This window comes from Asterias amurensis, chromosome 16 (genome assembly GCF_032118995.1).
Source record: "Asterias amurensis chromosome 16, ASM3211899v1".
In the NCBI taxonomy this organism is placed as follows: Eukaryota; Metazoa; Echinodermata; class Asteroidea; order Forcipulatida; family Asteriidae; genus Asterias; species Asterias amurensis.
The window spans coordinates 12,165,091-12,191,850 of record NC_092663.1 but is presented as its reverse complement, the minus strand read 5'-3'; the positions used below and the strand labels follow the sequence as shown (position 1 = coordinate 12,191,850).

Here is a 26,760-nt window from a genome sequence, read left to right as displayed (position 1 = left end):
GTGGTTTTTCCTTCATTTTTTTGTAAAAATTTTACTTAATTGCCAGACTTACACCGTGTGTTTTTTCCCAATTTATTTTGGCCAAAATAATTTTGATTTAACTGCTGGACTCACCCCTTCAATTTTTTGGCCAAATTTGACTATATTGCTGGTCTTACCTTTTGCTATTTTGTTCATTTTTTGGGGCAAAAATTTGACTAAAAAAAATAATTGGTGGACTTACCCAGCACCTTGTGACTTTTGATTAAAATGTACATAGGGCGCCCTCAACTGTCCATCGAGTCCTCAAAATGGCTGACTACAACTCCTGAATTCCCTCGCACATGTCGCACTTCCACTGTGACTTTTGTGAGTGCAGATATAGTGTCAGTTTATAATTTTTTGTATTGCAGAGAAGAAGACGGAGACTCTGGGTTGGGAACATCAACGACAAAAAAGTAGGTTAAAAACTAAGACAAATTATTGTCCACAAAGTAATAATATAACTTCCAAGAATCCAAGTATTGAATAAAAAGTTACTTAACTTTAAAAGAACAACATACATGAGGACGAGTCATGACGTCTCACAATTACCGTCATTGAACGCGGGTCTCCTAAACGGTCTCCTAAACACATATTCACCCTTTTCGTTGTACAAACGCTTTTCAAAGACCAACTCGTCCGATCTAACGTGTTCCTTTAAATATTTACAAACTTACCCTACCTCCATTACTGGATGGTTTAGACTTGGTTGAAACGCAGTCAACGGATGGTGGGTGCGCCACTATTTGGGTGAGCAGCTCAGAAACGGCTTTTGGGGGACACACTTGCTCAAATTATTATAAGGACTACTAACTAGGCTATCCTTGCGAAGAATAAAATGTTCAAGTGTACCCTTAACCATGGAGGAATAAATTATTCCTCCATGCCTTAACTAAAGTAACACGTAAGCTAAGAAAAAGACCTAATAAAGTGTGCTGGCAGGACTTAAACTAAAACACTCTGTGTCCACTCTGCTGGTCCTGTAGATGAGAGAATGTGTGCACAGCAAGCAATATCATCTAGCCTCAGTGTCCTGCCAAATCATGCATGACATTAACAATAGGCTACCTGCCTGCTTAGATACCCTGGGATATCATTGAGCTGTAATGGCTCTGCTTTTAAAGGAACACGTTGCCTTGGATCGGACGAGTTGGTCAAAACAAAAGCGTTTTTAACCGTTTTTTATATAATGCATATGGTTGAAAAGATGTTTTAAAAGTAGCATACAATGATCCACACAAGTTTGCCTCGAAATTGCGTGGTTTTCCTTCTACTGTGCGAACTATCACCGTCGGCAATTTATGGGAGTCAAAATTTTGACCCCCATAAATGGCCGACGTGTTAGTCGACGAGGTAAAAGGAAAACCACGCAATTTCGAGGCATGTTTGTGTGGATCATTGTATTCTACTTTTACAACATCTTTCTACCCATATGCATTTTATAAAAAACGGTTACAAACGTTTTTCAAAGACCAACTCGACCGATCCAAGGCAACGTGTTCCTTTAACATCAGTCTTATCACTGTCAGTGTCACCATTGTAATGGTGACAGTGATAAGACCGATGTTAAAAGCGGAGCCATTTGCAGCTCAACAAGGTGAGCTAAAGGTACATGTATAAAGACATAAATAAAGGAACTGTGATCTAGGTTGTTTTTAACCAAAATCTCTGAGTTTTTTTTAGCTCAAACCCCCACCCCCCTCCAAAAACCTCTTTTTTTGCCCCGCCCCCTCCTAAACCCCCCTTTTTTTGGCCCTCCCCCCAACCCCACCATTTTTGTTTGTTTACTCCTACAGTCTTAGAACTACTCCTAGGTAGAATATGAGGTTCGTTCATGATAGCGGAAAGAACCTCCATAGTTCAGTGGTGGGCGAGTAAGTTTCTGCATGGTTAGGATGAAATGTCTCCGACTCCAAAGTTGTGAAAATAAACGAAACTCATTTTCTTTTCCCTCTTTCAACAGGTGACTCCTTGCCCTAGTAGCTGGGATTGAATGTTAAACTTAAAAAAAAGCGTCAACTGATCTCGTTTGTAAAAACTTACCTTCGTTGGAACCATGGTTCTCTATAAGTTTGCTCAATTTGTGAGGCGACCTCGAAACGCTGTCATTGTTTGCGGCATGGTGACAGCCGGCGTGTTCTGCATTAAGGCAACACCACACGTTTTCCCTGCAAAGGTATACAGACCTTTTGTAGTAGCATACAAAGGCGGCCTCGAAATGCCGCTCTCGACATCTCAGACAAGTGAATTCTACGAGGTTTGTAGTCGCATTGCAGTTAACTCAAATACCTATCATCCTTTTGTCACAAGCAGATGGGAGATTGGGAGTCGAGGTTTAGCGTGGCTTCCAAATGGCGTCCAATTTGGGCTACCAGCAATCCTCACCGACGATCCCGACCTCTCCTCCAAACGATTCTCCGAACCAATAAAAAAGGCAGACAAGGAAGTCAGCGAATCCTTCCTGAACGCCTTGTGTTTGAGTGAGTCGGCACGAAAGTTTGCCATCGCCAGGGAGATCTTTAAAACTAAACGCAACGCCACAGCCTTCTCGGTCTTACTGGCCCCGGCCGTCACAGCGGTGAATTTCTGCGGTGTCTTCGCGGCTCACGTTTTCGTACCATTGCCGTTGATCACAAACATTCCTGTGGTTGGCGTTTTCTTTTTTATCCTTTATCAGTTCATGATGGGAGTTACTAACGAGCGAGAGGATTTGACAGCGGATGAGAAAGTGTCGCAGCTTGGTGAGGAGTATGTTCGGGGCGGGGTCGAGTTCTACGAAAAGACAATACAAAAGAATATAGCATTGCGGAAGATAATGGGGAGGCGGGGTGAGAAGATGTACACCTATTATGGGAATGAGACAGCAGGACTCACGTATTCATCGGGAGCCAATAATACGCAAAAGAGAGACAAATTGAAGAAAAAACTTGAATTCATCACCAAGGCAAAAGCTGAACTCTAATGGTTAAATTTTTGTCATACTTAGTTGTGTATGCCTCATGCATTATATGAATGACAGCCAAATTTTCACTGGTCCATTCACCATCAGGTGCCAGATGCTATTATTTTGTCCTGTTTACCATGTGCGCGTCGGGCAAAGATATGCATACTGTGTAGTAGTCTGTCGCATTTTGAAATGACAAGGCCATTTCCATTTTGCAAAGGGCACTTCCGTTAAAAAACCTGAAAGTCAATGGAAAGTTTATGAAGGGGCACCAAGGCCACGACCAGGGGCAACAGAGGCCATGGCATGAGTGTAATACACCGATCCATCAAGCCAGGCCCAATTGTCATTGACCAATCACAACCGCGAAATCTGATCACCATTTGAACCGTTTGGTGATCTTTGCACTAATGGTGATCGAGTTTCGCGGCTGTGATTGGTCAACTGGTAAGGAGGCGGGGCGTTATGGATCGGTCTATTCCAGGACTGGTAGAGTTGGAGTTGAGTTTACCGCGTGCTATTAGACTGAAGGAAGGAAGTTTACCAAAAGATTTGTGTTTTGTTTGTTTGGAATATCTTCCCGTCAAGGGAACAGGCAAACTACACAAGGGGAAATAATATGTAAACACCAAGCTGGTAATAGCCAGTCTATCTCTTACAATCATTGGTTTAACATCTATATAGAATGAACTGCACAACTTAAAAAATTGTGTTTCAGTAACTAGGCAATAATACTTATTCTAGTCATTGTGAAACCAGCGGTTAGCTGGGGGATTCAAACCTACAACCTTGTGATTGCAAGTCCTGCAGTCTAACCACTGGAACACGGTGACCTATTGTAAGATTTATGTAGTGGGTGTTAAGAATACAAATAAATAACAAGTCCAAAAACTTCAAAGACAACTCTTGCAATTGTTTTCATCATTATTTATATACAAAATCATTTTAATTCTTTCCTTTCTGCACAATGGCAGTTGCTTTAATAGTGTGGTTAATGTACACCTTTGCAGTCTAACCATTAAAAATATATGTACATAATATATAGCTTTCATATCACACTGTTCAAAATCATCGGGTGCATTCAATTAGCTTCCCTGGGTCGACCCTGAGGTGCTCATTCGGGTGAGCCCCTGACGGGAGCTAGTCGAACGATCACACTCGCCCTCTCCTGGCGACGTAATGCACCTTGGGTCACCCCCAAGTGACCAAGTGACCCACCTCACAAGCAGGGCACTGGGGGCTGACTCGGGTGAGCCCCTGGAATGACCTCAAAGCTATTCGAACGCACCGGGGGCAGACCGCGGTCGACCCAGGGAAGCTAAACAACGCACCCATAGACGACGTCAACACAACTTCTGTAATATTTAACACAGAAACGGCCAACCCAAATGGGTTTTTATTTAGTTGGAAGCAAATGATACTTTTGTACATGTGATCAAGTATTTCATCAACATTAAAGGGACACGTTGCCTTGGATCAGGCAAGTTGGTCTATGAAAAGCGTTTGATAACCGTTTGTTATAAAATGCATTATATGGTGAGAAAGATGTCTTCAAAGTTAAATATAACGATCCAGACAAATGTGCTTTGAAGTTTGACAGTTTTCCTATACGCCGTGAACTGACACTGTACAGCAATTTATGGCCTGGTTGCTTCGTTTTTGAAAGGGCAAGGTCTGGTATACAATTAAAAGAAGACCTCACTAAAATAGTTCCCGTCGATATGGTAAGAAAAAAAAACAGGGGGGAAAACTATTGATTATTTTTTCAACAATTCTTCTGCACAAAATAACAACTTTACCCTTTATCATACCAGAATCGATACACCAACAAATATTTATTAATTAAAATGCAGGAAAGACAAACTTTTGGGCAGAACTAAGTCCGGGGAGGTGTATTAAGAAAATACCAACAACTATTTGTGTTTTGCCCCTACACCATCAATGATTCAGCTCTGTTTATCTAGTGCTTTTTAACAAAATAAAATATAAAATGTACTCCTGGTGGGATTCAAACCCAAAACAGACAGCTGTATCGAATACACAGAGCTGCCAACATTTGCATCTTGCAATCAGGGAGATTAAGCTGGCAAGTTACAGAGACTGTGCCTTTTCCAGCTGCGCACCGCGTCTCTGGAATTCCTTGCCAGACGAGCTGAGGGACACACCTGATCTATCTACATTCAAACACAACCTCAAGACTCATCTGTTCGATTTGTCAGGTTGCTAGCATCCGGCGCCTTTGAACGGTACCATTCCAGATACTGTGCGCCTTATAAATGTTATGTTATTATTATTATTAATTACATTCAATAGAATAGGGACAAAGTTTCCATGATCAAATTTGTTCATCAAAACATGGACAGATTGATACATTTTCAGGGAACTTTCTGCAGATTAATACTACTACTAATATTAATAATAGTGACCATATATAATGTGCCATGTCTGTCTAAAAGACACTCCTGGCACAGGAGAGAGGCAGAAGCATGTGGGCCTACCATGAGTTACGTAGATGACAATTGAAACACAAAAATAAGTTTGCAACTGAGTTTTGAAGCTGGTATAAGTAGTGACTTTTTGGGCGGAGTTCGTTCCATTGTAATGGGCCAGAGTGTGAGAAGGATTGGGTACATATACCAGTGTACAGGTTGGGTGTCGTGGCCAACTGGAATAAGAGCACCAAGCTCGCGTTCTGGTGTTTCTGTTTAGCAGAGTGTGGCATTTTGAACAAGGTGGCACAACTGCCCCCCCCCCCCCAAAAAAAAGAGCAAAAGCAGCAAAAGTTGTTAACTACTCGAAAAGGTTGTATTGACCCATTTCACCTGACGTCATCAGCAGAAAAATCTTGAATGCGCCATACTGGTGGGCAATTTCACTGTACGTTTTGATATATAACTCTATGCTGCGCGTTATGCAGTAAAGTGAGCATTTTAGGCGACGCGGCGTTGATACACGTAAACCTAACTGCCCACCAACATGGTGAGCGTGGCATTGGTCGCCGCGTGTGATACACGTGCAAGGGGTCAATACAACAAACACGGTCACATGCCGTTTTGACGGCATGTTAAGTTGTACACCATTAGATGAAGAAAATACCTTCACAATTTTTGAACAATAATAACTGGTCCCTTTAGAGGGGGTCTGAAAATAATTACCATAGAAAGACTTGGTCAAGAAAAACAAATCAAAAATTTGAAAAATCAGATACGATGAAAAGCAAACAAGACTACAACTGTGCAGTATATAAAAACCATTGCACTATAAAAAATACTACGTTAATATAAAGCTTGACTTGAACGAAGAATACACAAAACTGTAGCAAAAGTTTTCATAAATCTTGTATGCATGATTCAAATGTTTTCTTCCTTTTCTTTGTACACAAATGCTTGTATCAAATAAAATAGTAAGCATTTTACAAATTGTACATGCATATATATATATATATAAAACACAAGAGAATTGGTTTCCCTATGCAAAAATACACAAAATATCTTTATTAAATAGGCACTGAATCTATATAGAAAGAAAAAAAACCCAGAAACAACGATATTCTTTCCTCGTATAAAAAAAAAGGACTTGAAACTGATTGTGTTTACATTTTTGTAAGCTAAATTTTCTCCCACTTTTAAAATAGTATTTAAGTTTTCACATTTTAAATACAGTCGACTCTTGTTTAACAAGATTGCTGTGACTCTGCAGCCAAACTTCCACTGTATAACAGGAAAGCTGTTATAAAAGGAGAGCAAGAAAAAGTAACACAGTAGAAACAAGGTTCGGGAATTCAGAATGTACTCTTTAAAAGCAGAAACTCTTTGGGTCTCTCGCTTGGACTGACCAACTTACCTCTTTATAAAAAGAGGAGCGTTGTTATAAGAGGATAGCAGGACAAAGAAACACAAAGTAGAAAGTACTCTTTGAAAGCAGAACCTCTTTAATAACAGTGCTTTTTGTAACAAGGGTTGACTGTATTATTGACCTAACGAAATATTATTATAATTTCTTTCTTTATAAGTCGTGAGATTCGAACCAACAACACCCCCATTCTAAAACGATCTTAACTGCTAAACTGCTGGACTTGTGGACAAGTCGTAATGGTCTGTCGCGATAATAGCCGGGTCGTGGTGGTGTCGTATCAGGTTTCCGCGATAAATTACTGCTCTTGCGAGATCATTGCTCTCGCACATTTCAGCTGCCTGCTGCCGACTACCATTACCGTAAAATTGGACGTAGAGCAGTAGTCTCACAGGGGCCAGTAGTCTCACGAGAGTACTGCCAGTGGCGCGGGAATCACAACGAAAGTCTGAAATGCACGGAAAGACAGTCAGAATGCTGACACCGCGACAGACATTTAACGACTTGTCCACAAGTCTACTTAACACCAAGTGTGACTGGTGACGAGAGGCCAGTTCGAATCCTGTAAAAAGCAGTGGATACCACTGACAACTGAACGAAAGAAAAGGAAAGGCAAATTTATTACATCTAAATCAATACCCCCCAAAAATGCTAAGCAAGGATCACCAAGGATCCAGCCCTTTTAAAACCACTTCTGCTTAGCAGTTACAACGTATACCTATTACTGTAAATCAAAATAGAGTTGAGATGGCATACAAATAATAATAAAACATATAAAGGAGAGAATAGTTAACATTTTGTTTTTTAATCATTTAAAATTTACCCAGTCAGTTTCCCTTGTGGTTAATATTGATATATTTTGTTTTCTCTCAAACAAAGTTTTCACAAGAAAAACATTAATTGGCAACAGTATGGTACATGAAAGGTGATGCCCAAAAAAAGTTTTGAAAAGGGCCTTCAATCGTTTGATAATTTATCCAAAACATGAGAAACAATTTGCTGTTATTTTGCTCATACCACTGATGCACCATACATTTAACTAGGCCCTTTTTGAACCCAGATTCAGCTCAGGCTAGCGGTTGTTTTGACAATTGCGCGTGCTTTCTGGTGTACGCGCTCAGGGCTTTAGACGCGAGGATGGAGCCGAATCCGTGGTTTCGAAATTGGGCCTATGTTTTACTATCATGTACAAAACATGTGCATTCAGAGGCATTCACAGAAAACAACCAATATTCAAAACATCAGTGTCAATATTCTTGCAAAATAAACCTCTTGCAAAATGACCAAAAAACTCTGAATTGTTTACTTTAAGCTCCTCTTATACCACAGTATTCTTCATCTTTTGTACATAACTTAAAAAAGGATAATCTTTTATACAAGCTGTATTTGGCATTTATGTACATGCATTCTTATACAATTTCCTACAGGTTATTTTCAACAACTCCTCAGAATATCCACCCTGGCCCAATTTCATAGAGCTGGTTTTAAGCACAAAAACTAGCTAAGCACAACAAAAATTATGCTTACCACAATACGGCTACTAACCCAAAAACCATCTCACAAGTACAATATGTGGCTAGTATCCTGCTTACTTTTGCTATGCAGAAATTTGTTAAGCAGGGCCCAATTTTATAGAGCTGTTTAAGCAGAAAATGTTGATTAACAATTGTCTGCTGAGCAGATATGATCAGGATACCAGTCACAAGTTATACATGTTGACAAGGTAGTTTGGCTGGTAACCTTATTCTGGTAAGCAAAATGTTGTTAAGTGCTTAGCTACTCTCTATGCTGCAGCAGCTCTAATAAATTTGGTCCTGTTTTCAAACTAAATCATTCCAGACTTTATTAACATTTGAACTGAGAAAAGAACGGAAAAAAGAAAGACACCAGGTACCGACCCAAATTCTGCTCTAAGTAGAGTTTGTTTTCTAAGAACAAGCTCTACCTGGCAAGTAGATAATACACACATGGTGTTCGCAAACCAAGTAGGCCCCCTTTATATAGAAACAAATCTTGTTAGCAAATTCATTGGCTAAGCAAAAAACCTAGCTGGTTACCAGTCGCAACGATATATAAAACATGGCTTTCTGGGCCCAATTTCATAAAAACTTGCTAAGCACAGAAATCTATTGCTGAGCAGAAATATAGGCTACCAGCCAAAAGACCATCGGGTTTACATTGCTGCAACTGGTACTCCACTCAAATCTTGCTTAGCAAAGATATTTGCTTAGCACAATTATCTTCTTAACACCTTAATGAAATTGGGCCCTGGTTTGGAGGGGGGTATCTGCTAAGCAATATATTTTGATGCTCAGCAAGTGTACATGTTTCTGAACTGGAATTTTGTCTTTTGGGGCAAGGGCAGTCTTCTTTAGAACAGGGCGGTTCCATTTAAGGAATCTAAATATCTTTGGGGCTATTTATCCTGCTGGTTGTGTGAGGTAGCGTCACCATAAACCACACCACCTCACAACGCTTATGAGAGCTTCTAGAAATTGCATTGAATGTTTGTTTTTTCTTTTCAGATTTACTCAATATGAATTTTGGTTTTCCCATATACACCAAAGAGTGTTAGACTTTACACTTTCCCAAGCTCTGTGAAAAAAAATCACAGGCATATTACTCAGGTGGGATTCGAACCCACGACCCTTGCAATTCTACAGCAGTGTCTTATACCAACTAGACCACCAAGGTTGCCAGGTAGCTAGAGGCAGTTTTAATCCTATATTTAGCAGCAGGTACCACACCATAGATATAAATTTACTTAAGTGTTACATGTATACTTTGATTTACCCTTGGTTTTGTATTGAGAAGAGACTTGATGTTTTAGAAATGCACACGTTTGTCATAAGAATTGCTGTTGAACAGTAAAACAAGGCAATTGATTTGAATTTACACAGAGGCATATGTCAATTTTTGAGCCACATTTGGACAGCATAACTTTGCATTGTTTTTTTTTGGGAGAGGTCGTTTACAAATGACTATCCGAAACAAACAAACAACAACATTCAGTTGCTTGTTACCACTAAATATAAATACCCAAATTAATTAAATCAAGTCCATTCAGGAATAATATTATTTTTTTCTTCCAATTTAAATAGGTCTTAATACAAAAACTGTACTAAATAATTTCAGAGATACAGTGAGTCATAAAATAAGTCACTAAAGAGACTGTTCAAATTATAATTTAAAATATCTGCACAATACCATAAAAAAAAATTAAGGAAATATTTCCATACCCAAGGCTTTACATCAAAATGCACAACTTGAAGACGGTAAGGAAGAAGCATTTGTAGATGGAGTTAATTAAGTACAAGTACCGTAACTTTATCATTTTCAGAGACGCTGACAGGCATTAATCCATTCTAACCAAAAACTGTATAAAATAAATTGTACCCAAAATTTGTAATGACAAAGGTAAAAAATGTAGTAGGGTGTCGTGGCCTAGCGGTTGAGAGTGCCGGACTCAAGCTCTGGTGTTTCTGCCGTTTGTGTTCTGCAAAAGCGTGAAGCTAAACTTCTATTAATAGCAAAGCTTGGACGTTACTCAATGAAAATAAAAAATAACAGCATGTACATGTAATTGAGGAAACTTTGGCAGAAAATTTGGCGGTAAAAGACAACATCTTCAATGTAATTTTATTTGTGTAAATTTGTGCAAAGATGTGGGAGGAACTTATGCGAATTGAAATGTTATAAGGTCATATCATGTACATTTTAGCAGACCAATTACAAACCGGCTTACATACCAAGGAAATTGCAGAGCACCACCAATCACAAACCAGCTTACCAGATTGGGAGAACAAGGTCTCAATCGGGGTATTACGTATCTCCTGTTCAAGGCTGATAACCCCTTGAGGTGTGTGTTGCAGACACCTCGAGTCTAGCTGGGATTAGAGAGTGTTAATGGGCATTCTGTCTGTTGTCATTTGGGGGTCCATGATGACCTTGATTGGGTGAACAAGGTCTCAACCGAGGTATACTGGCAGACGCCTCGAGTCTAGCTGGGATTGGAGAGTGTTGATTGGCATTCTGTCTGTTGTCAACTTGGGTCCATGATGACCTCGATTGGGTGAACTTGGTCTCAATGAGGGTATTACATATCCCCTGTTCAAGGTTGATAACCCCTTGAGGTATGTGTAGCATACACCCCAAGTCTAGCTGGGATTGGAGAGTGTTGATTGGTATTTTGTCTGTTGTCAACTAGGGTCCATAATGACCTTGATTGGGTGAACATGGTCTCAATCAGGGTATTACATAACCCCTGTTCAAGGTTGGTTAGCTTTTCTGGATAGGGTAGCAGAGTCTCGTTTAAGGTTGGAGAGGAGCGTTGTTCCGATGCCTCTTGGATGGATTCAAGAACAAGATCTACCTCGATTGGGAGAACAAGATCTCAATCAGTGTATATCATATCTCTTGTTCAAGGTTGATAAGCTCTTTGGGGTAGGGTAGCAGAGTTCTGATACATGTACCTCCTGGATGATTTCAAGAACAAGGTCAACCTCGATTGGGTGAACAAGACCTCAATCAGGGTATGATATATCTCCTGTTCAAGCTCTTTGGTTCAGGGTAGTAGCAGAGTCTGGTTGACGTTTGGAGAGGAGCGTTGTTCCGATGCCTCTTGGATTCTTGGATGGATTCAAGGAGGGAGGAAGGAGGGCTAAAAATAACCAGGGTTAAGACTCCTCCTGATGTCCGTTACTCTTGAATTTATATTCATCGAGGGGGCCTACAATGCCATCTGGAGAAAAGAGTCAAGAAATTCAGAATATGAGATGTCAGAAACCCGCTCCCAGCTGGGGACTGATGTGTTTTCTAATAATCGGCAGTTCAAAATCGAGTACAGAGAAAAGACTTAAGTATATCTTTTTTCAAAACAAAAACATGTTTTTTAATATTTATTTGGCCTAAAGAAACAAAGAAAAAAAGAAAAACAACAAGTTAGCAGAGTGGCTCGTCTTAGACCTTACCCATGTATACTCTTAATATGGCTTCACACACAAAGCGATACTGCGCCGTTGTCTGAACCAGCATGGCTCGCTGGTCGCGCATCGTCCTGACGATATCCAAGGGGTACACCGGTTGGTTACTCTCTATAAGACACATTGCCGTTTCCATGGTGATCAAGACGCCCGTCCGACCAATGCCAGCACTGAGAAAGCAAAATACGAGAATCATCATAAAAAATTTGAAACGCAAGAAATTCCAAGAAAATGTTGACACATCACAAAAGTAGGAAATCCGGGCCCAGGTTCAAAATAGAGGTTAAAAGCAAACTTCTTTGAACGTCAATTCATTTAAATTCAACAACATTGATTTCAAAATTCCTAAATCAATATGAATACAACATAAACAAAGTGATACAAGAATTTTAGGAATTGGGGGCACAGTCAAATGAGTTGCTAATTATGAGAACAGCTTGTGTTAGGGAGTGCCCATACAAAAACATCACAATAGAGTTAAAGGAACACGTTGCCTTGGATCGTACGAGTTGGTCTTTGAAAAGCGTTTGAAAGTGGTTGTTATGAAATGCATATGGTTAGAAAGATATTTTAAAAGTAGAATGTAAAACATTCCACACAAGTATCACTCAAAATTGCACGGTTTTCCCTTTACGTCGCGAACTAACACGGTCGGCCATTTTATGGAGTCACAATACAGTCGGCCATTTTATGGAGTCAAAATCTTTACTCCACAAATTGGCCGACCATGTTTCTTCGCGACGTAAAAGGAAAACCGTGCAATTTCGAGGCACATTTGTGTGGCTCATTATTTTCTCCTTTTAAATTATCTATCTAACCATTTGCATTTCATAACAAACGGCCTCAGACGCTTTTCAAAGACCAATTCGACTGATCCAAGGCAACATATTCCTTTAATACATGTACATACAGAAAAGACAAAGCACAAAGCACATGACCAACAAAGACCTGAGACAAACAGTCACAACACTACAAATTTTCTTGTGAGGTTTGAAGAGACAACTCATACGCAAAATTCTCTGTATGAGTTGCAGCAGTTCTGAAAAGAACCGGTCTTTTAATAACTTAGGGTGTCATTTAACAACTCAGAGTTGTTCAACCAATTGATATTGAAGTCTTATATAGCGCAGGTATCTACCAACAAGGTACTCCAGGCGCTGAGTATATACTTTTTTACAGAAAGACAGGTTGTTAAAGTTGTTAAAGGGTTTACAAGGTGCTACGGCGCATACAGCAGCCACAGCCAGGAACACCGAGGCGAACCCCTTCTCTTTTTGATAAGTGCACTGGGTTCTTTTTCATGGGTTACACAACACACTGGACCAATGGCTTTACATCCCATCCGAAGGACGAAGCAATGGTTAAGTGTCTTGCTTTAGGACACAAGTGTCACGACTGTGACTCGAACCCACACTCTGCTGATCAGAACGCCAGAGTTTGTATTCGGTGCTTTTAACCATTCGACCAATACACTTTACTGACCTGCAGTGTACTAATGTTGGCGCTGTCATTCCCACTCTGTTCTGCCGCACCCTCAGGACGAAATCCAAGAAGTCTGACGAGTCGTCAGGCACCCCGTGGTCAGGCCATGCTATATATTGCATTTGAAGCACTTTGCGAGACTCACCAGTCTATGGAAATTTAACAAAAAATGTGCCTGGTTGATTATCCGTAAAACAGGGCCAATTAAAAATTTACAAAATATATTTAGCGTCCCCGCTCTTTTCAGAGGCCGCGTCCTTTTAAAAGAATATAATTGAACGATCTCAAAAAAAAAAAAAAAATTTAAAATAGCCCAGCCGTTTGTCTCAAGTAAAAGGGTCAGGTGGTAATAAAAAATAAAAAAGGGCCTCCTCTTTCCTTTTTTCAACAAGGGAGGTCGCTAAACATATTTTTAATTATTTATTAACACATTTTTGAGGGGACATTACAAAAAAAGTAACTTTACCTTCATATGTGTAACGAGGAAATCCCGATATGCAAATGATGGCGTTTCTTCTGCACTCGTGCATGACACCTCGAGGTCGGGAGGAAAGATTAACCTTTGACCTAGGTCAGGCCAGTACTTGTGACATTTGACCTGGAGAGTCAACAGAAACAAATCATTGTGTAAATTCTCAGAAAAAAAAAAAATTCACATCTTAAAGCACACAAAGTTGTGGAACAGTGTTGTTTTTTCCTTCATTATTCTCTAGCAAGTTTGTGACCAGTTGAGTTCAAATTTTCACAGGTTTGTTATTGTATGCATATGTTGGGATACACCAAGTGAGAATACTGGTCTTTGACAGGTAATGCTGTGTTTTTGACAGTATGGAAACAGCCAGTGGACACTTTCGGTAAACAGTGTTGTCCAGGCCCATACTTTGTGTATCACAACTTGTATATACATGTAAAATAACTAACCTGTGAAAATTTAGGTTCGATCGGTCATCGGAGTCGGGAGAAAATAACGGGAAAACCCACATTTCGCCGTGTCATGACATGTGTTTACTATAAATCCGTAATTCTCGTTGTCGAGAATTGATAATTGTTTTAATGTTTTCTCAATAAGTAAAGCATTTCATGGAATAATATTTCAAGAGAAGTCTTTTACCATTACCTTCTGTAAACCCTGTAAGTTATTTGTAAATCTGTGAACGTTTTTTTTTTTTTTCCCTGTTCCGAAAGTGTAAAATGGCTGTAATTTAAAAAAAAAAATTTAAAAACAAAAAACCTTACCCTTCCTCTTTCCACATTGGTGGTTAACATTGCGATAAGCGTGCTGTCTTGTTCCCATACCATGTACCAGAAATCAGCGCATGTGTTGGGGAGTGGGCCTTGGGCCGCTATGTAGGAATTGCTTATGTTACTTACAGGGATCTCCATCTGATGAAGGGGAAAAATATGAAGTTATTGAAATCATTTAAAGACCTGCTTGAACGAAATATTCAAGTCGTAAACTTTGCTGAAATTCACTTAAAATGTTTTCAAAGAATAGGGAAATCGAGTCATATGACTATAAAAAGATTTCAATTGTGTAAAAAAAAACAATAATTTTGAATGCCCTTATCCAGCGCTTTTCTGAGAGATTTGCGAAAAAGCCCTGTTACGTAATCATTCTCAAAACGTCATCTCCAATTTGCAGCGTGGAGGCATAACAAAGCAAGCTCCCAGAGATGATGTCAGCGGCATTGTCCTTTGACGCGCGCTCTCAACGGCAGAAGTGTTTTTAGTTCTTCAAAGTTCTTTAGTCGATAATTAAAATGGTGAACAGGTGCATTATAAACAAGTTAAAATACCATTTCCGTTGAAAACATTCCGCTCAGGTAGCTGTTTAAAGGCACTGGACACTTCTGATAATTACTAAAAATAATTGTTAGCACAACAACTTACTTGGTAACGAGCACTGGAGAGCTGTTGATAGTATAAAACATTTTGTGAGAAACGGTTTCCTATGTGTTCTCCTACAGCGGAGTAGATTTTCAGATTTTGGGAGACTTCTCAGTTTTGAGACTTCTCTGCTTTTTAACTACGACCTGGGCGGAATGTAGAAAATCGGCCGGGACAACCTCTTTTGCTTTTAGTGGATCGTTATTAACTTCACTATTGCGGAGTGAGTTCTTAATTGGGCTCAACGTGTTGACTAATATGCTCTTGTCATTCTCAGGAGATTGGTGCATAATTCTTGAAAGCTTAATTTTGTTGTGCCTAGCTACTTGTTGTGTTCTAAGCAGCTGTTTATGAAACTGGGCCATGGCTTGAGGATGTAAACAACTCTCCTACATGAGTCATAAGAAGAGACGTACCGTAATGAGATTAGCGTTAATGTAGTCCCCACCATCCCCTCCCTGCAAGATTATCCTGCTAGCGTCATCTGCAAAGAAAAGAAAAAAAGAATCAAGATTGATCTCTAGATAAGCTGAGGATATTTTGGGCGGGTGGGTGAGATCATGAAAAGGTCAACAGATGGGGGAATGAGGGGAGACTGATGGGGATATGGAGTGGAGAAGACAGGACACTAGACTTAAACAAACACTGATCAATGGCGGGGTTAATAGCATGCCCTTAAAGGCAGTGGACACTATTGGTAATTACTCAAAATAATTGTTAGCATAAAACCTTTCTTTGTAACGAGTAAAGGAAAGAGGTTGATACTATGAAACATTGTGAGAAACGGCTCCCTCTGAAGTAATGTAGTTTTCGAGAAAGAAGTAAGACCTCAGATTTAGAAGTTGAGGTCTCGAAATCAAGCATCTGAAAGCACACAACTTCATGTGACCAGGGTGTTTTTGTCTTCTTTCATTATTATCTCGCAACTTCGACGACCAATTGAGCTCAAATTTTCACAGGTTTGTTATTTTATGCATATGTTGAGATACAGCAAGTTGGAAGACTGGTCTTTGAAAATTACCAATAGTGTCCGGTGTCTTTAAGTTGTAAGCATTGGCTGACATGTTGCCCAAAAAATAAGGAGGCAGCCTCTAAAAAGGAAGTGGGCGGGGACGCTTACATGTTTTTAGTTTTTATTTAGCCAAACATCGGAAGGATCTTGATAACAACCGACAATTAGATCAGTTTGACAGCGGACTCATTTGAGACTCATGGGAGAATGAACCTGGCCTAAGCTGGAGGGGGGGGGGGGGGCGCTCTAAAAGGAAATATTGATGAGGGGGATCTGAGAAGGAGGAGACACAACAGATTCAAAGGGAGATTCAAGGAACTGGACACCTCTGGTAATTGCGAAGACCAGTCCCAACATATGCATAAAATAACAAATCTGCAAAAATTTTGGCTCAATTGGTCGTCGAAGTTGCAAGAGCTCTCAGATGCATAATAAAAGGCTTTAGGTGAATGAAGTCTTTTAGTATTTGAGTGAGAGCCGTTTCTCACAAGGTTTTATACTATAAACAGCTCTCCATTGCTCATTACCAAGTAAGTTTTTATGCTAATTATTTTTTTGATTAACTACCAATACTGTCCAGGGCCCAATTTCATAGAGCTGCTGAGCACAAAAATTTGCTTAGCATGAAATTTCTTCCTTGATGGAAACAGGATTACCAACAACATTTCCATTGGTTGCATATTGCTTGTTACTGGTATTCAGCTGATGTTTGCTCATCCTGAAAATCATGTGGAAGTTTGGTTGGTAATCCTGTTTTTATCGAGGCAGAAATTTCATGCTTGAAGCAAATTTTTGTGCTTAGCAGCAAGGTTGTAGCTAGGGCAAATTGGATGCCGGCTAATTTTGTCGAGAGCATAGTCGAGAGGGTGGGTGTACATGTAGGGGCAGCGTAGCGCCTCACAACCCGGTGGGATCAACAGGGGCAGCATCTTTGGAAGCTGAAGATTTTTAGGTTTTGTTTAAGCTTTGATGGGTTCCCCAGGCTCTCTCTTGCCTATTTGTGCCTTGACATAGCCATTGTCAAAGGAAAAAACATGTCCAGGGAGCCATAGAAAATAAATAATTATTAAGTTTTAATGTAAAATGTTAGGGTAAAATAAATAAAATTAATATTCTGTTTACAATTTAAATCCCATCTCAAAATAGGGTAGGTAGACTACTAGGCAGAATTTTTGAGTGTTGAATTTATCAATTGAAAGGCTTGCAGTTGCATATTCATCAGAAGGCAATGCAGAGTGGAGAGACAAGTTCAGAAACACAGGATGACGGGACACATGTCCGATCACTGCCGCAAAATCTAGACTATTCCATTTCAAAAAGGAGCACATTAGTAAAATAGAAAAGCCATGTTTCACTGAGTTGTATTCATTGACAATTTCTCAACGAAGTGCATTCAATAAACTCAAAAAATTGATTCTTGTCATTTCATTTTTTTTCCAACAAGTATTAATAGACAGGAAAATCATCTAAATAAAATTCTAAATAAAAATTTAATGCAACTTTGACGACTCCACCAACATTGTCCGCCCATCAGAATAACTTTGTTTTCAACCGCCCGCCGGGCGAGTCAGCCGAAATTCTTGATCGCCCGCAGGTTTTTTCACTAGCCTGCTGCATGTATGGTACAAAAAAAAATTGAAACTAAAACAAAATATTGAAAAAAACACGGAAGTGAAGTCCCTAAAATTGGACGACTTTATCTCTTAATTTATGCCCTAAATTATCAACAACCATTTGAATGAACTTGTTGTTTGAGAATTGTTTGTTTTGAACATGTTCTGATCTCCGTTTGCAACAAAATCTTCGTGAATCAACGATCGGTCAACAACACACATTGAGAAATAATTCAATGAACTTTGGCCCGCAACGCCCTCTGTTGGCAGAAGTTGTCCATGTTACTAGAACTCCTCCAAGGCTGTGCATTGTGCATACAGTCTGCAGGCGTGATGCACAACGTTCGCCAATTCTTTACTTGGTTCGTGAGCGTGTGTTGTGGAGAAGGCTAGCCAAGAAGATCATTAATATGGATTTATTAACAGCCATCAATGGCCAATCACAGCGTGCGGAATCTTGGTTAAGATGGACTGCGGACTGTGTGTGTTATGTGCTGTGCATGCTGCATGAACCAGTGGGTGACCGTGTGAGTATTACCATGTGGTTTTGTGCATCATGGATACTACACGCACGCCGGAGACTGTGCGTGCTTTTTTTAGTACTCCATGAACTCGCAGCATTCAAGCGGCTTATTTTTAAGCAACATCGCGGTTTTGGAGAGAAAATTGTTTTGATTGTTTTTACAGAAATAAAATACACACCTAATTAGGAGTTTTACAGGATTGTTTACTTTATTTTTCACTCTTTTCAATGGCATTTAAAACAGTTTTACATAAATTTATGCCGGTCGGAGTTTGATATTTTTTGTTGGATCCCGGTCGGCAAAAGCTGGGGCCGGTGATAGCCGACCGGCTCCGACCGTTGTAGCTACAACCTTGCTTAGCAGCTCTATGAAATTGGGCCCACAACCTTTAAGAAGCTAATAGACCCTTCCCATGAAATATGTAAATTGCACATAGCGCGTGCGCACTAACGTTTTGGTTGGCAAAATGAGGTAACATCGCGCTTTTTTGTACACGGCTAATGGGTGCGTGACGCAGACGCGATTGCGCGTCTGCTTAGTGCACAACTCTATGGTGTTTGCCAACCAACAGGGTCTGTACGCATGCATGAATGTAATTAGCATATTTCATGGGAAGGGTCCATTGAAATTGATCCCAGGACTGATGAGTACAAAGTTACTGTGATTTTTGTGTTGAATTTTGTACTGATTACTGCGACAGCTAGAATACTCACAGGGTGAAATATCACGGTATCTGTTCTTGACTATGTTATCGGCATGGCGACTAGCATTCATCGTCATACCCGGCTTCTTCCGGTAGAGTTGCTTAAGGAAAGAGAAAAACAAAGTTGCGTTATCTCAAGCACAAAGTTGCGTTGTCTCAGTGCACTTATTTGTTGGCGTGTCATGGACGAGCGGTTAAGAGCACTGGATTCAAGCTCTGGTGTTTGATCAGCAGAGAGTGGGTTCAAATCCCGGTCATGACACTTGCTACGTAAAATTGGGGAGGTAGTGCTTTCTGCTAAACCGGCCAGGCTTCAGACTGATGATACCCAAGCCTACATCCGTATGGACTGTGAAAGGGGTAACCCTGTTTCAGCCCTAGGAGTAGGTGGCAAAGGCCTCTGAAAAAAAAAATTGTAGCCCACACCTTGATGTGGCCTTCAGGCGACTTGCATAAAAAAATAATATAAAAATATTAATAATAAAAACGTTAAATTGCATGTTGCAAGGAATTTGTATCATCTTGAATTGTTCTTGTAAAATAAATTCTGGTCCAGTAAACATTTTTTTAATTTTTTTTATTTTTTATATTTTTTAGATGATCTTCCCATCAAGGGAACTCGGCAAACTCTCACAAGGGGATATTAACATCAAGCTGGCAACAACCAATCTCTCTCGTACAACGTCTATGATTATGAATTGCACAAATCAAGAAATTGTGATTTAGTTACTAGACGACAATATTTATTCTAGTCATTGTGAAATCAGCGGTTAGCTGGGGATTCGAACTCACAACCTTGAGATTGCAAGTCCTGCAGTCTAAACACTTGACCACGGTGCTGCAACAGACGAACTGGCAACCCTCATGCAAGACCGAATTACTTGGAAAAGCCATACTCGAGCCCGCCTGTCGGCGACCGAGTGAGTGAGTGAGTGAGTGAGTGAGTGAGTGAGTGAGTGAGTAAGAGAGTGAAAGCTAGAAGCCCTAAGTCTTGTGGATTTTCCCCCCAAAAAATTTAAGCTCCGTGTTGGTTAACATAATGATTTGTACCTCAAACTGTGCCAGCGCTGTGCCGACCTCTAACCCCTCCTGTAGCAGCATGATGGACTCTACGAGGGGGTCGCTTTCCATTCCACCGTTGGGCACACGAGGGCTCTCTGGGATGTACTGAAACGCAGGCTCCTCCTCCACTTCCTCACCCACATAGACTGCCGAGAGGAAAAACAAAAATCAAACGCATTCAACTCATAGAAGTAGTCTGTTTTATTGTCACACACAGCTCCTGATATGTTTTGGTTTGTATTTGTGTTTGCCTCTGAAGAAGGTCCAGTTTGGATCGAAAGCTAAGGCCATCTACCCTACTCATTTGATATATTGACCCAATTTACCTGACGCCATCAAAAGAATAATCTTGGACACTTTGGTGGGCAATGTCACTGTTATTCAGTGAAGTGCGCATTTTAGGCGATGCAGCGTTTACACATAAACTTATTTATTGCCAACCAAAATGGTGAGCTTGGCACAGTCGCCGCGTGTGACATGTGGCAAGGGGTCAACACTGATATATATATATATATCAAATGAAACTGTCACAATTCACAGTGCTTGATACATTTCTGTAAATTCAGAAAAACAGCTTATCAATCTTTGGCATATACCTCTTCTGGACAGACTGTTTCAGACCAAAAGGCACTCGTCCGCAGAATGACAAAAATACAATACAAGTAGCATCTTAACGTATTTCTAATCAAGCGCGCGCTCGCGTTACGTGCGTTATGTCATTGAAGTTTACGCTACTGAAGCAATCACACACCTGTCTCCATGCCTGCACTTAGAGACGATTTTGCTTCTCTTATTTAGTTTACTGCATCACAATTGCTTAAACAGCGCAATCAGATTATTGTGTTCCCAAAATTCGCCTTGCATTGGCATTCACAAGGAAGTATGAACTGGGCTGATGAAGTCTACAGATACTTACCGTTTGGTCTGACCGTGAGTAGCAAGTCTTTACTTGCAGCGTCCCCTATGGAGCGAATGGCACTGACCACCTGCTCATTGCTACACTGTGTCATGTCCTTGCCGTTCAGGAACAAGATTTGGTCACCTTCATTTAGTCTGGGGATGCACTGGTCAGCCTGAGGGTGAAAAATGACATGAGCAACTAAATTAGTATCTGGTTGAAACTGGTTTACACTGGTTTACACTAATCCATTTGAAACCAGTTTCAACCAGTTTGCTCAAGATACATTGGTCAACTGCTTACATCAGGTGGTACACTTTTTAAAGCAATACTTTCTGCTCGACAGTTTTATGACAGTGGGCTCCACTTCTTCTCTTGAGTTTATGCCATTGTTGTGGTCGTTTTTTTATTGTTGTCTTGTGGCCACCTTATCTTCACTTTTTAAATTTCTCATGCACTATTTTGAAAAAGGCAAAGAGTTTTCTTGTGCTTACCGGCGTGTTCCGTGCAACCCTCGAAACGATGATAGGACTTCCTTGGTCTGCCCCACCTTTCACATTGAAGCCAAAGCGCCCTCTCTCATCACTTTTGATGCGTATCGAGACAAGAGGATCGCCCTGAGGTGATGATCCATTTGGCTGTAATGGGGGATGGGGGGATGGGGGAAATATAACCACAAAACACTTAAAAATGCATATTCCAAAATAATTATTAAAAATTTTCATACAGGAATGTCATAGGCTATTTTTAAAAATCTGATCTTATCTATGAGTGCAAAGCGTAAAAGCTTGTCAGAGTGAAAGTGCGAAGCCTGCGTACATACATTTCTCTATGGTTTTGAAAGCCCTACTCTGCAATCTGAGTGTTCTTGGTTTGATTGGCAGCATATTGCGCCACAGTACCTTGTTAACCATTACATGGAGCTACATGTATGTCAAAGGATTAGGTCTCATAATTCAAACGTTGTCCCACATACCTTGCAGGAAAATACTGTATAATAAAGAACGTCACTGAGTGACGGATACACGCGCTATATAAAAAGCCACTATTATTATTATTAGTATTATTAAAACTGGGTTCTGAACCTACCGTTGGTCCATCGTTGGCGAGATCATATGACCGTTCCGTTAGACTTAAATCACTTCCTCCATCATCCATAAACATGATCTTAGGAGGATGTAGTAGTTCTTCACTCTTTGATATGCCATTCTCGCTGTAACAAAAGACATTGTTATTATAATGACCCATTCCATTCAATATTGGCAATGCAGTACTGAATCCATCAAATTCAACTGGCAATACGTAACTCCACATCAAGCCTATGGACTCTGCCGTCGATTTCACAAAACTCTTCCTAACTTAAGACTAATCTTAAGACTTAGGATGAGTCCCAACCCTGCACTGTAGCATGCAGACCTTAAGATTAATCCTAAGTTAGGAAGAGTTACTCGTCCTAACTCGAGATAAGACGAATCCTAACTCTTTGTGAAATCAACGTCTGATGGCGTTTTTACGCCCAGCCTTCCACCCAAAAAATAGTCAACATTAAAAACCCTACAAATCCTGTTGTGAGAGGGTTATTTCCAGCGTGGGTAATTCACATTTTGTAACCAATACATCTTACCTTCAAAACTAATATTCCAACAAAATTACTCATGAAATATTTCAGATAAAAACAAGTTAGTGCTCCGCATGAACAGCGCCCTCTTTATCGCATATAAATGTGTTTTTTAAAGTCATACAGAGGTACAGTCATTTCAGCAGCCATCAAAAAGAGAGTACAAACCTGCCATGCTTTTAGAGAAAAAAAAGGTCAAGTTTTCAGACACAGAACAGAAAGAAACGAGAAGAGAAAATGATGCCTGCCGTCAAATTCACCAAACTTTTTTCTAACTTGGGATTAATCTTGGGACTTAAGATGAGTTCAGTTCTGTAACCATAGATGTTAGAATGCATTGAACCCATCCTAAGTTAGGACGAGTTACTCGTCCTAACTCAAGTAGAATTAATCCTAGCATTTCGTGAAATCGGCTGCAGACCCCAAACAGAAAGAAAGGAGATGATGGGCGTTTTTTTTTTTTTTGTTAAGGAACACTCACCGGATGCCATTGGGTGAAACGGGGACTTGACCGTCAAAGCTGCTGTACCGGCTGTTTTTACTGTGGACGGCAGGAATGAAATAAGAGGGGAAATGCATCATGCAATAAAACTCAAAATGCAGCCATCTTGGTTTTTTGTCCCAAGTAAAAAAAAGAAAAAGAAAAAAAAAAGTGCAACCAAAGTGAGAGTGTGTCTGAACCAAGTGATTTTAGAGCTATTTTTTTTTCACCCACGAGGGCACAAGGCCCAGTTTCATGGCTCTGCTTACTGCTAAACTGTGCGCTTACGATCACCATTCTCTGCTTACTGTACAAGCGCTGAATTTCTGCGCTAGCTGTGTAAGCGAACAATGCATAGTAACTTGGAGTTGCACGCGCACAAGCAAAAATGTCCTGCTGACCTGTGAAACATGCTTGCTAATCTATACTGCGGTGTGAAAAGGGCCTTTGTAGCCACTGTCATTGTTTTCAACAGTTACATGTATGCAGGGGTGAGAGACAATGCTGACAAAAACACCTGCAAACTTCCAGAGATCTAAGGTTTGTTGAAATGGTGATATTTCTATCTTCTGATAACCCCTGGAGTTCTAGATTCTGAGGAGCTTTTGGAAACAGTAACCTCAGAACTAGAGAAGTAGATCAAAGAGCAGGATTTGTTTTGATCCGGAGAAAACTAAAGCTTTTTTGTTTACACCCAGCAGACATAAACAAATCTTCTGTCAGATAAAAGTTTGAAAACCTCTTATCCTCGATAAAGCCATGTTTGGATTGAGTGAAAGCCCGACTCTTCAAGGGTCAAGGGTCAAAGCTAAAAGGCCCTTGATTCAGACACAATCCAATAAAAAATAGTCTGGTTCCATTCGATTAGAATAACAACTATCATTTCTATAGTGAATCCAGGGAACCCAACAACAGAGATGGCTGCACCATACACCTTTAAGAAAATTGCATCAATGGAAGAAACCGTGCAGCATTCATGTAGATGTCATAGTGCAGTATGTTAAAAAATAATAACCAAAACAATGTTTTAGCATTAGTAATTCCGCCAGCACAAACAAATTCAGAATTAGTTCCATCGTGAACAAACATTTTCCCTTTATATATACAATTTAAATTGGCAACTGGCAATGTTACTGTACAGCCAGTGAATAAAATCAACTAAACTGGGCAGAAAATGCAAGTTAAATTTAGCTGCAGATTGAAGTTTACAATAAGCCAGGTGCGTGTTAGATTTGAATATTGTCTGGTACAATTACGTTCTTGATCTCAAGTTACCACTTAAATTTGAATTCCTCAGACTAATAGAGACAGTTGCTATGTCACATGATTTAGTGCAAGCTTTTGTACAGCAACCTCCAAATGAGCAGACCCTGGTGCCATTGTGCCATACACATCCATCCAGAATTGTAAATGGGTGTTCACCGTCTCTTACGTAACTACGCAAAAGTTGCCCCTAATCATGTGACATAGCAACTGCCTTGATAAGCACGTCATTGTACCAGACAATATTCAAATTTAGTATGTAAATGGCTTATTCAAATAATATAATAATTTTTCAAGGTAACTCGATCCCTTAGAATTAATATCCTTGCCGCAAAAAAACAAAAAGTAAAACATCCCTCTTAAAACCACGACCTCCTAAGAAGCGTCTGCCATATGTCATCTTCCATCGTGTCATTTTTAGGAAATATTTTCTCCAATTTCCACACAGGAAAAAACACTTTCGTTAGAGGAAAGGAAATGCCGCACGTGTTAATTTCAAACAAACGAACCCCGACATTTAGTTGAAGTTGAACAGTACTCAGTTACATCTACGTCATCGAGATTATTTTTAAAAGGGGGTTGTCCATTTTCAACAATTTTCAAAGCAGCAATTATTTTTAGAATTCCCCCACCGCAAACAAATTTATAGGATCAATGTTATGTCCACCATTTCATGGTTTGTACACTCTTCAAAATATGTACAGAATCTGCACTGATTTATAGGCAATGGACACGTTTGGTAATTGTCAAAGACTAGTCTTCACAGTTGGTGTAGCTCAACATATGCATCAAAAAACAAACCTGTGAAAATTTGGGCTCAATTTGTCATCAAAGTTGCAAAGTAATGAAAGTGAAAAAACCCTTGTTGCACAACTTGGTGTGCTTTCAGATGCATAATTAACAGCCTCAGCTGAAGCCTTTTATTATATTGAACGAGAAATGACCTCTTTCTCAAAAACTGTGTTACTTCAGAGGGGGCCATTTTTCAAAATGTTTATTACTATCAAAAGCTCTCCATCGCTCATACCAAGTAAGTTTTTATGCTCACAATTATTTTGAGTAATTACCAAAAGTGTCCAGTGCCTTTAAAAACGACATTGAAAACATTCAACCTCCGCTCCTTCGTCCAGCTACAGTTTTTAAATTATTTGACAGCCTCTTAGGAAAATGCAGAGTGATAATGATGGCAATCATTCCAAATCATTTGAAAATGAATAAACAAATAGAAAATGTTAGCTGAAAAAAAATGAAGATGAGTATGTTAGGAATGAGATGTTAATTGCGGATGAAATTAGAAATAAGGACCCAGCTGCTCTAGTAGGAGAAAAAAAAAAACAGAAAAAAAAACGACAAGCTTTTATTTTTTTTTAATGGTTAGACTAATCAAGCAAATAATATATCAAACTAGTTGAAAAAAAAAACTATGTAAAGATTAATACATGTAAACAGCAAGGGAAACTTCTGGGTAATATTTTTCAATAGTTTGGGGACAAGTAGAGGAAAATTTACTCAAGCAAGATTTAAACCAACGATCTACTGTTTGACCGTTCAATAATAGCATCCAATGTGCTTTAGAATGATAGAAAGATTATGCCAGTGAGCAGTATGACATCCCAAGGTGAGTGCATCTACAAAGTAGGAAACATGCTTACAGTTTAGTTCTGTATGCAGTTGCGCCACCCTACAAAACCCTACGAAACTTAGCAGTAGTCCCAAAAGCCAAACGATAGGTGATTCTGAGAAGGAGTGTACTGGTCACTCAAAAGAGATCTAACTATTGGTGCCCAACCGCAAATTTCTTATAATATTGTCTTCCCACCATGCAAACCTTCAAGTTATATCCATGAACTCAAACTAATTGCATGCTCTAAGACCTAAGCTAGCAGTTTGGGGGACAACTGTCTTACTTAAAAAAAATATACAAATGTTTTATTTGAGTACTTGGTTTGGCTTTCAGGAATCAGTTTCTTGGCATTCATTTTACTTGATTTTTCTTATAGACAATAAGAATGTAATTAAAGGGAAGGTACACGTTTGGTAATTACTCAAAACAAATATTAACTTAAAAACTGACTTGGTAATGAGCATTGGAGAACTGTTGATAGTATAAAACATTGTGAGAAACGACTCCCTCTGAAGTAACGTAGTTTTTGAGAAAGAGGTAATTTCTCACTAGAATAATAAAAGACTTCTAGCTAGAAGTCTTTTATTCTTATCTGAAAGCACACAAATTCGTCCATCAAGGGTGTTTTTACTTTTATCATTTTCTCGTAACTTCGATGACCAATTGAGCCCAAACTTTCACACGCTTGTTATTTTATGGTTATGTTGGGATACACCAAGTGAGAAGACTGGTCTTTGACAGTTACCAAACATGTACCTTCCCTTTAAGTGCATTTTAAGTACAGCTTTCATGAG

At 39.6% G+C, this 26,760-nt stretch overlaps 2 protein-coding genes across 7 annotated transcripts in view; one reads left to right on the top strand and one right to left on the bottom strand.

Annotated features, from left to right (window-relative positions):
• Nucleotides 1-170: 170 nt before the first annotated feature.
• LOC139948603 (transmembrane protein 177-like) lies at nt 171-11,466 on the top strand. Its single transcript, XM_071946786.1, has 3 exons — nt 171-437; nt 1,985-4,063; nt 4,303-11,466. The coding sequence occupies exon 2, from the start codon at nt 2,078-2,080 to the stop codon at nt 2,981-2,983; it is 906 nt and encodes a 301-aa protein (XP_071802887.1). The 5' UTR covers nt 171-437; nt 1,985-2,077; the 3' UTR covers nt 2,984-4,063; nt 4,303-11,466.
• LOC139948602 (tyrosine-protein phosphatase non-receptor type 4-like) overlaps nt 11,423-26,760 on the bottom strand; it is a 98,063-nt gene continuing 82,725 nt past the window's right edge. For 4 of the 6 annotated variants that reach the window (XM_071946779.1, XM_071946781.1, XM_071946784.1 and 1 more), the window contains 12 exons: nt 23,080-23,139; nt 22,070-22,193; nt 21,475-21,618; nt 20,999-21,155; nt 20,071-20,228; nt 19,031-19,121; nt 15,585-15,652; nt 14,518-14,664; nt 13,748-13,879; nt 13,282-13,430; nt 11,788-11,969; nt 11,423-11,558 (listed from right to left, as the gene is read on the bottom strand). In XM_071946779.1, coding sequence (XP_071802880.1) covers nt 11,494-11,558; nt 11,788-11,969; nt 13,282-13,430; nt 13,748-13,879; nt 14,518-14,664; nt 15,585-15,652; nt 19,031-19,121; nt 20,071-20,228; nt 20,999-21,155; nt 21,475-21,618; nt 22,070-22,193; nt 23,080-23,139 — 1,477 coding nt within the window. In that variant the 3' untranslated portion in view covers nt 11,423-11,493. The remainder of the gene's footprint in view (nt 11,559-11,787; nt 11,970-13,281; nt 13,431-13,747; nt 13,880-14,517; nt 14,665-15,584; nt 15,653-19,030; nt 19,122-20,070; nt 20,229-20,998; nt 21,156-21,474; nt 21,619-22,069; nt 22,194-23,079; nt 23,140-26,760) is intronic. The other 2 variants (XM_071946782.1, XM_071946783.1) reach the window with 1 other exon arrangement.

Coding starts and splice junctions, on each gene's coding strand:
- LOC139948603 (XM_071946786.1), top strand. CDS start 2,078: ATGGTTCTCTATAAGTTTGCTCAATTTGTGAGGCGACCTCGAAACGCT.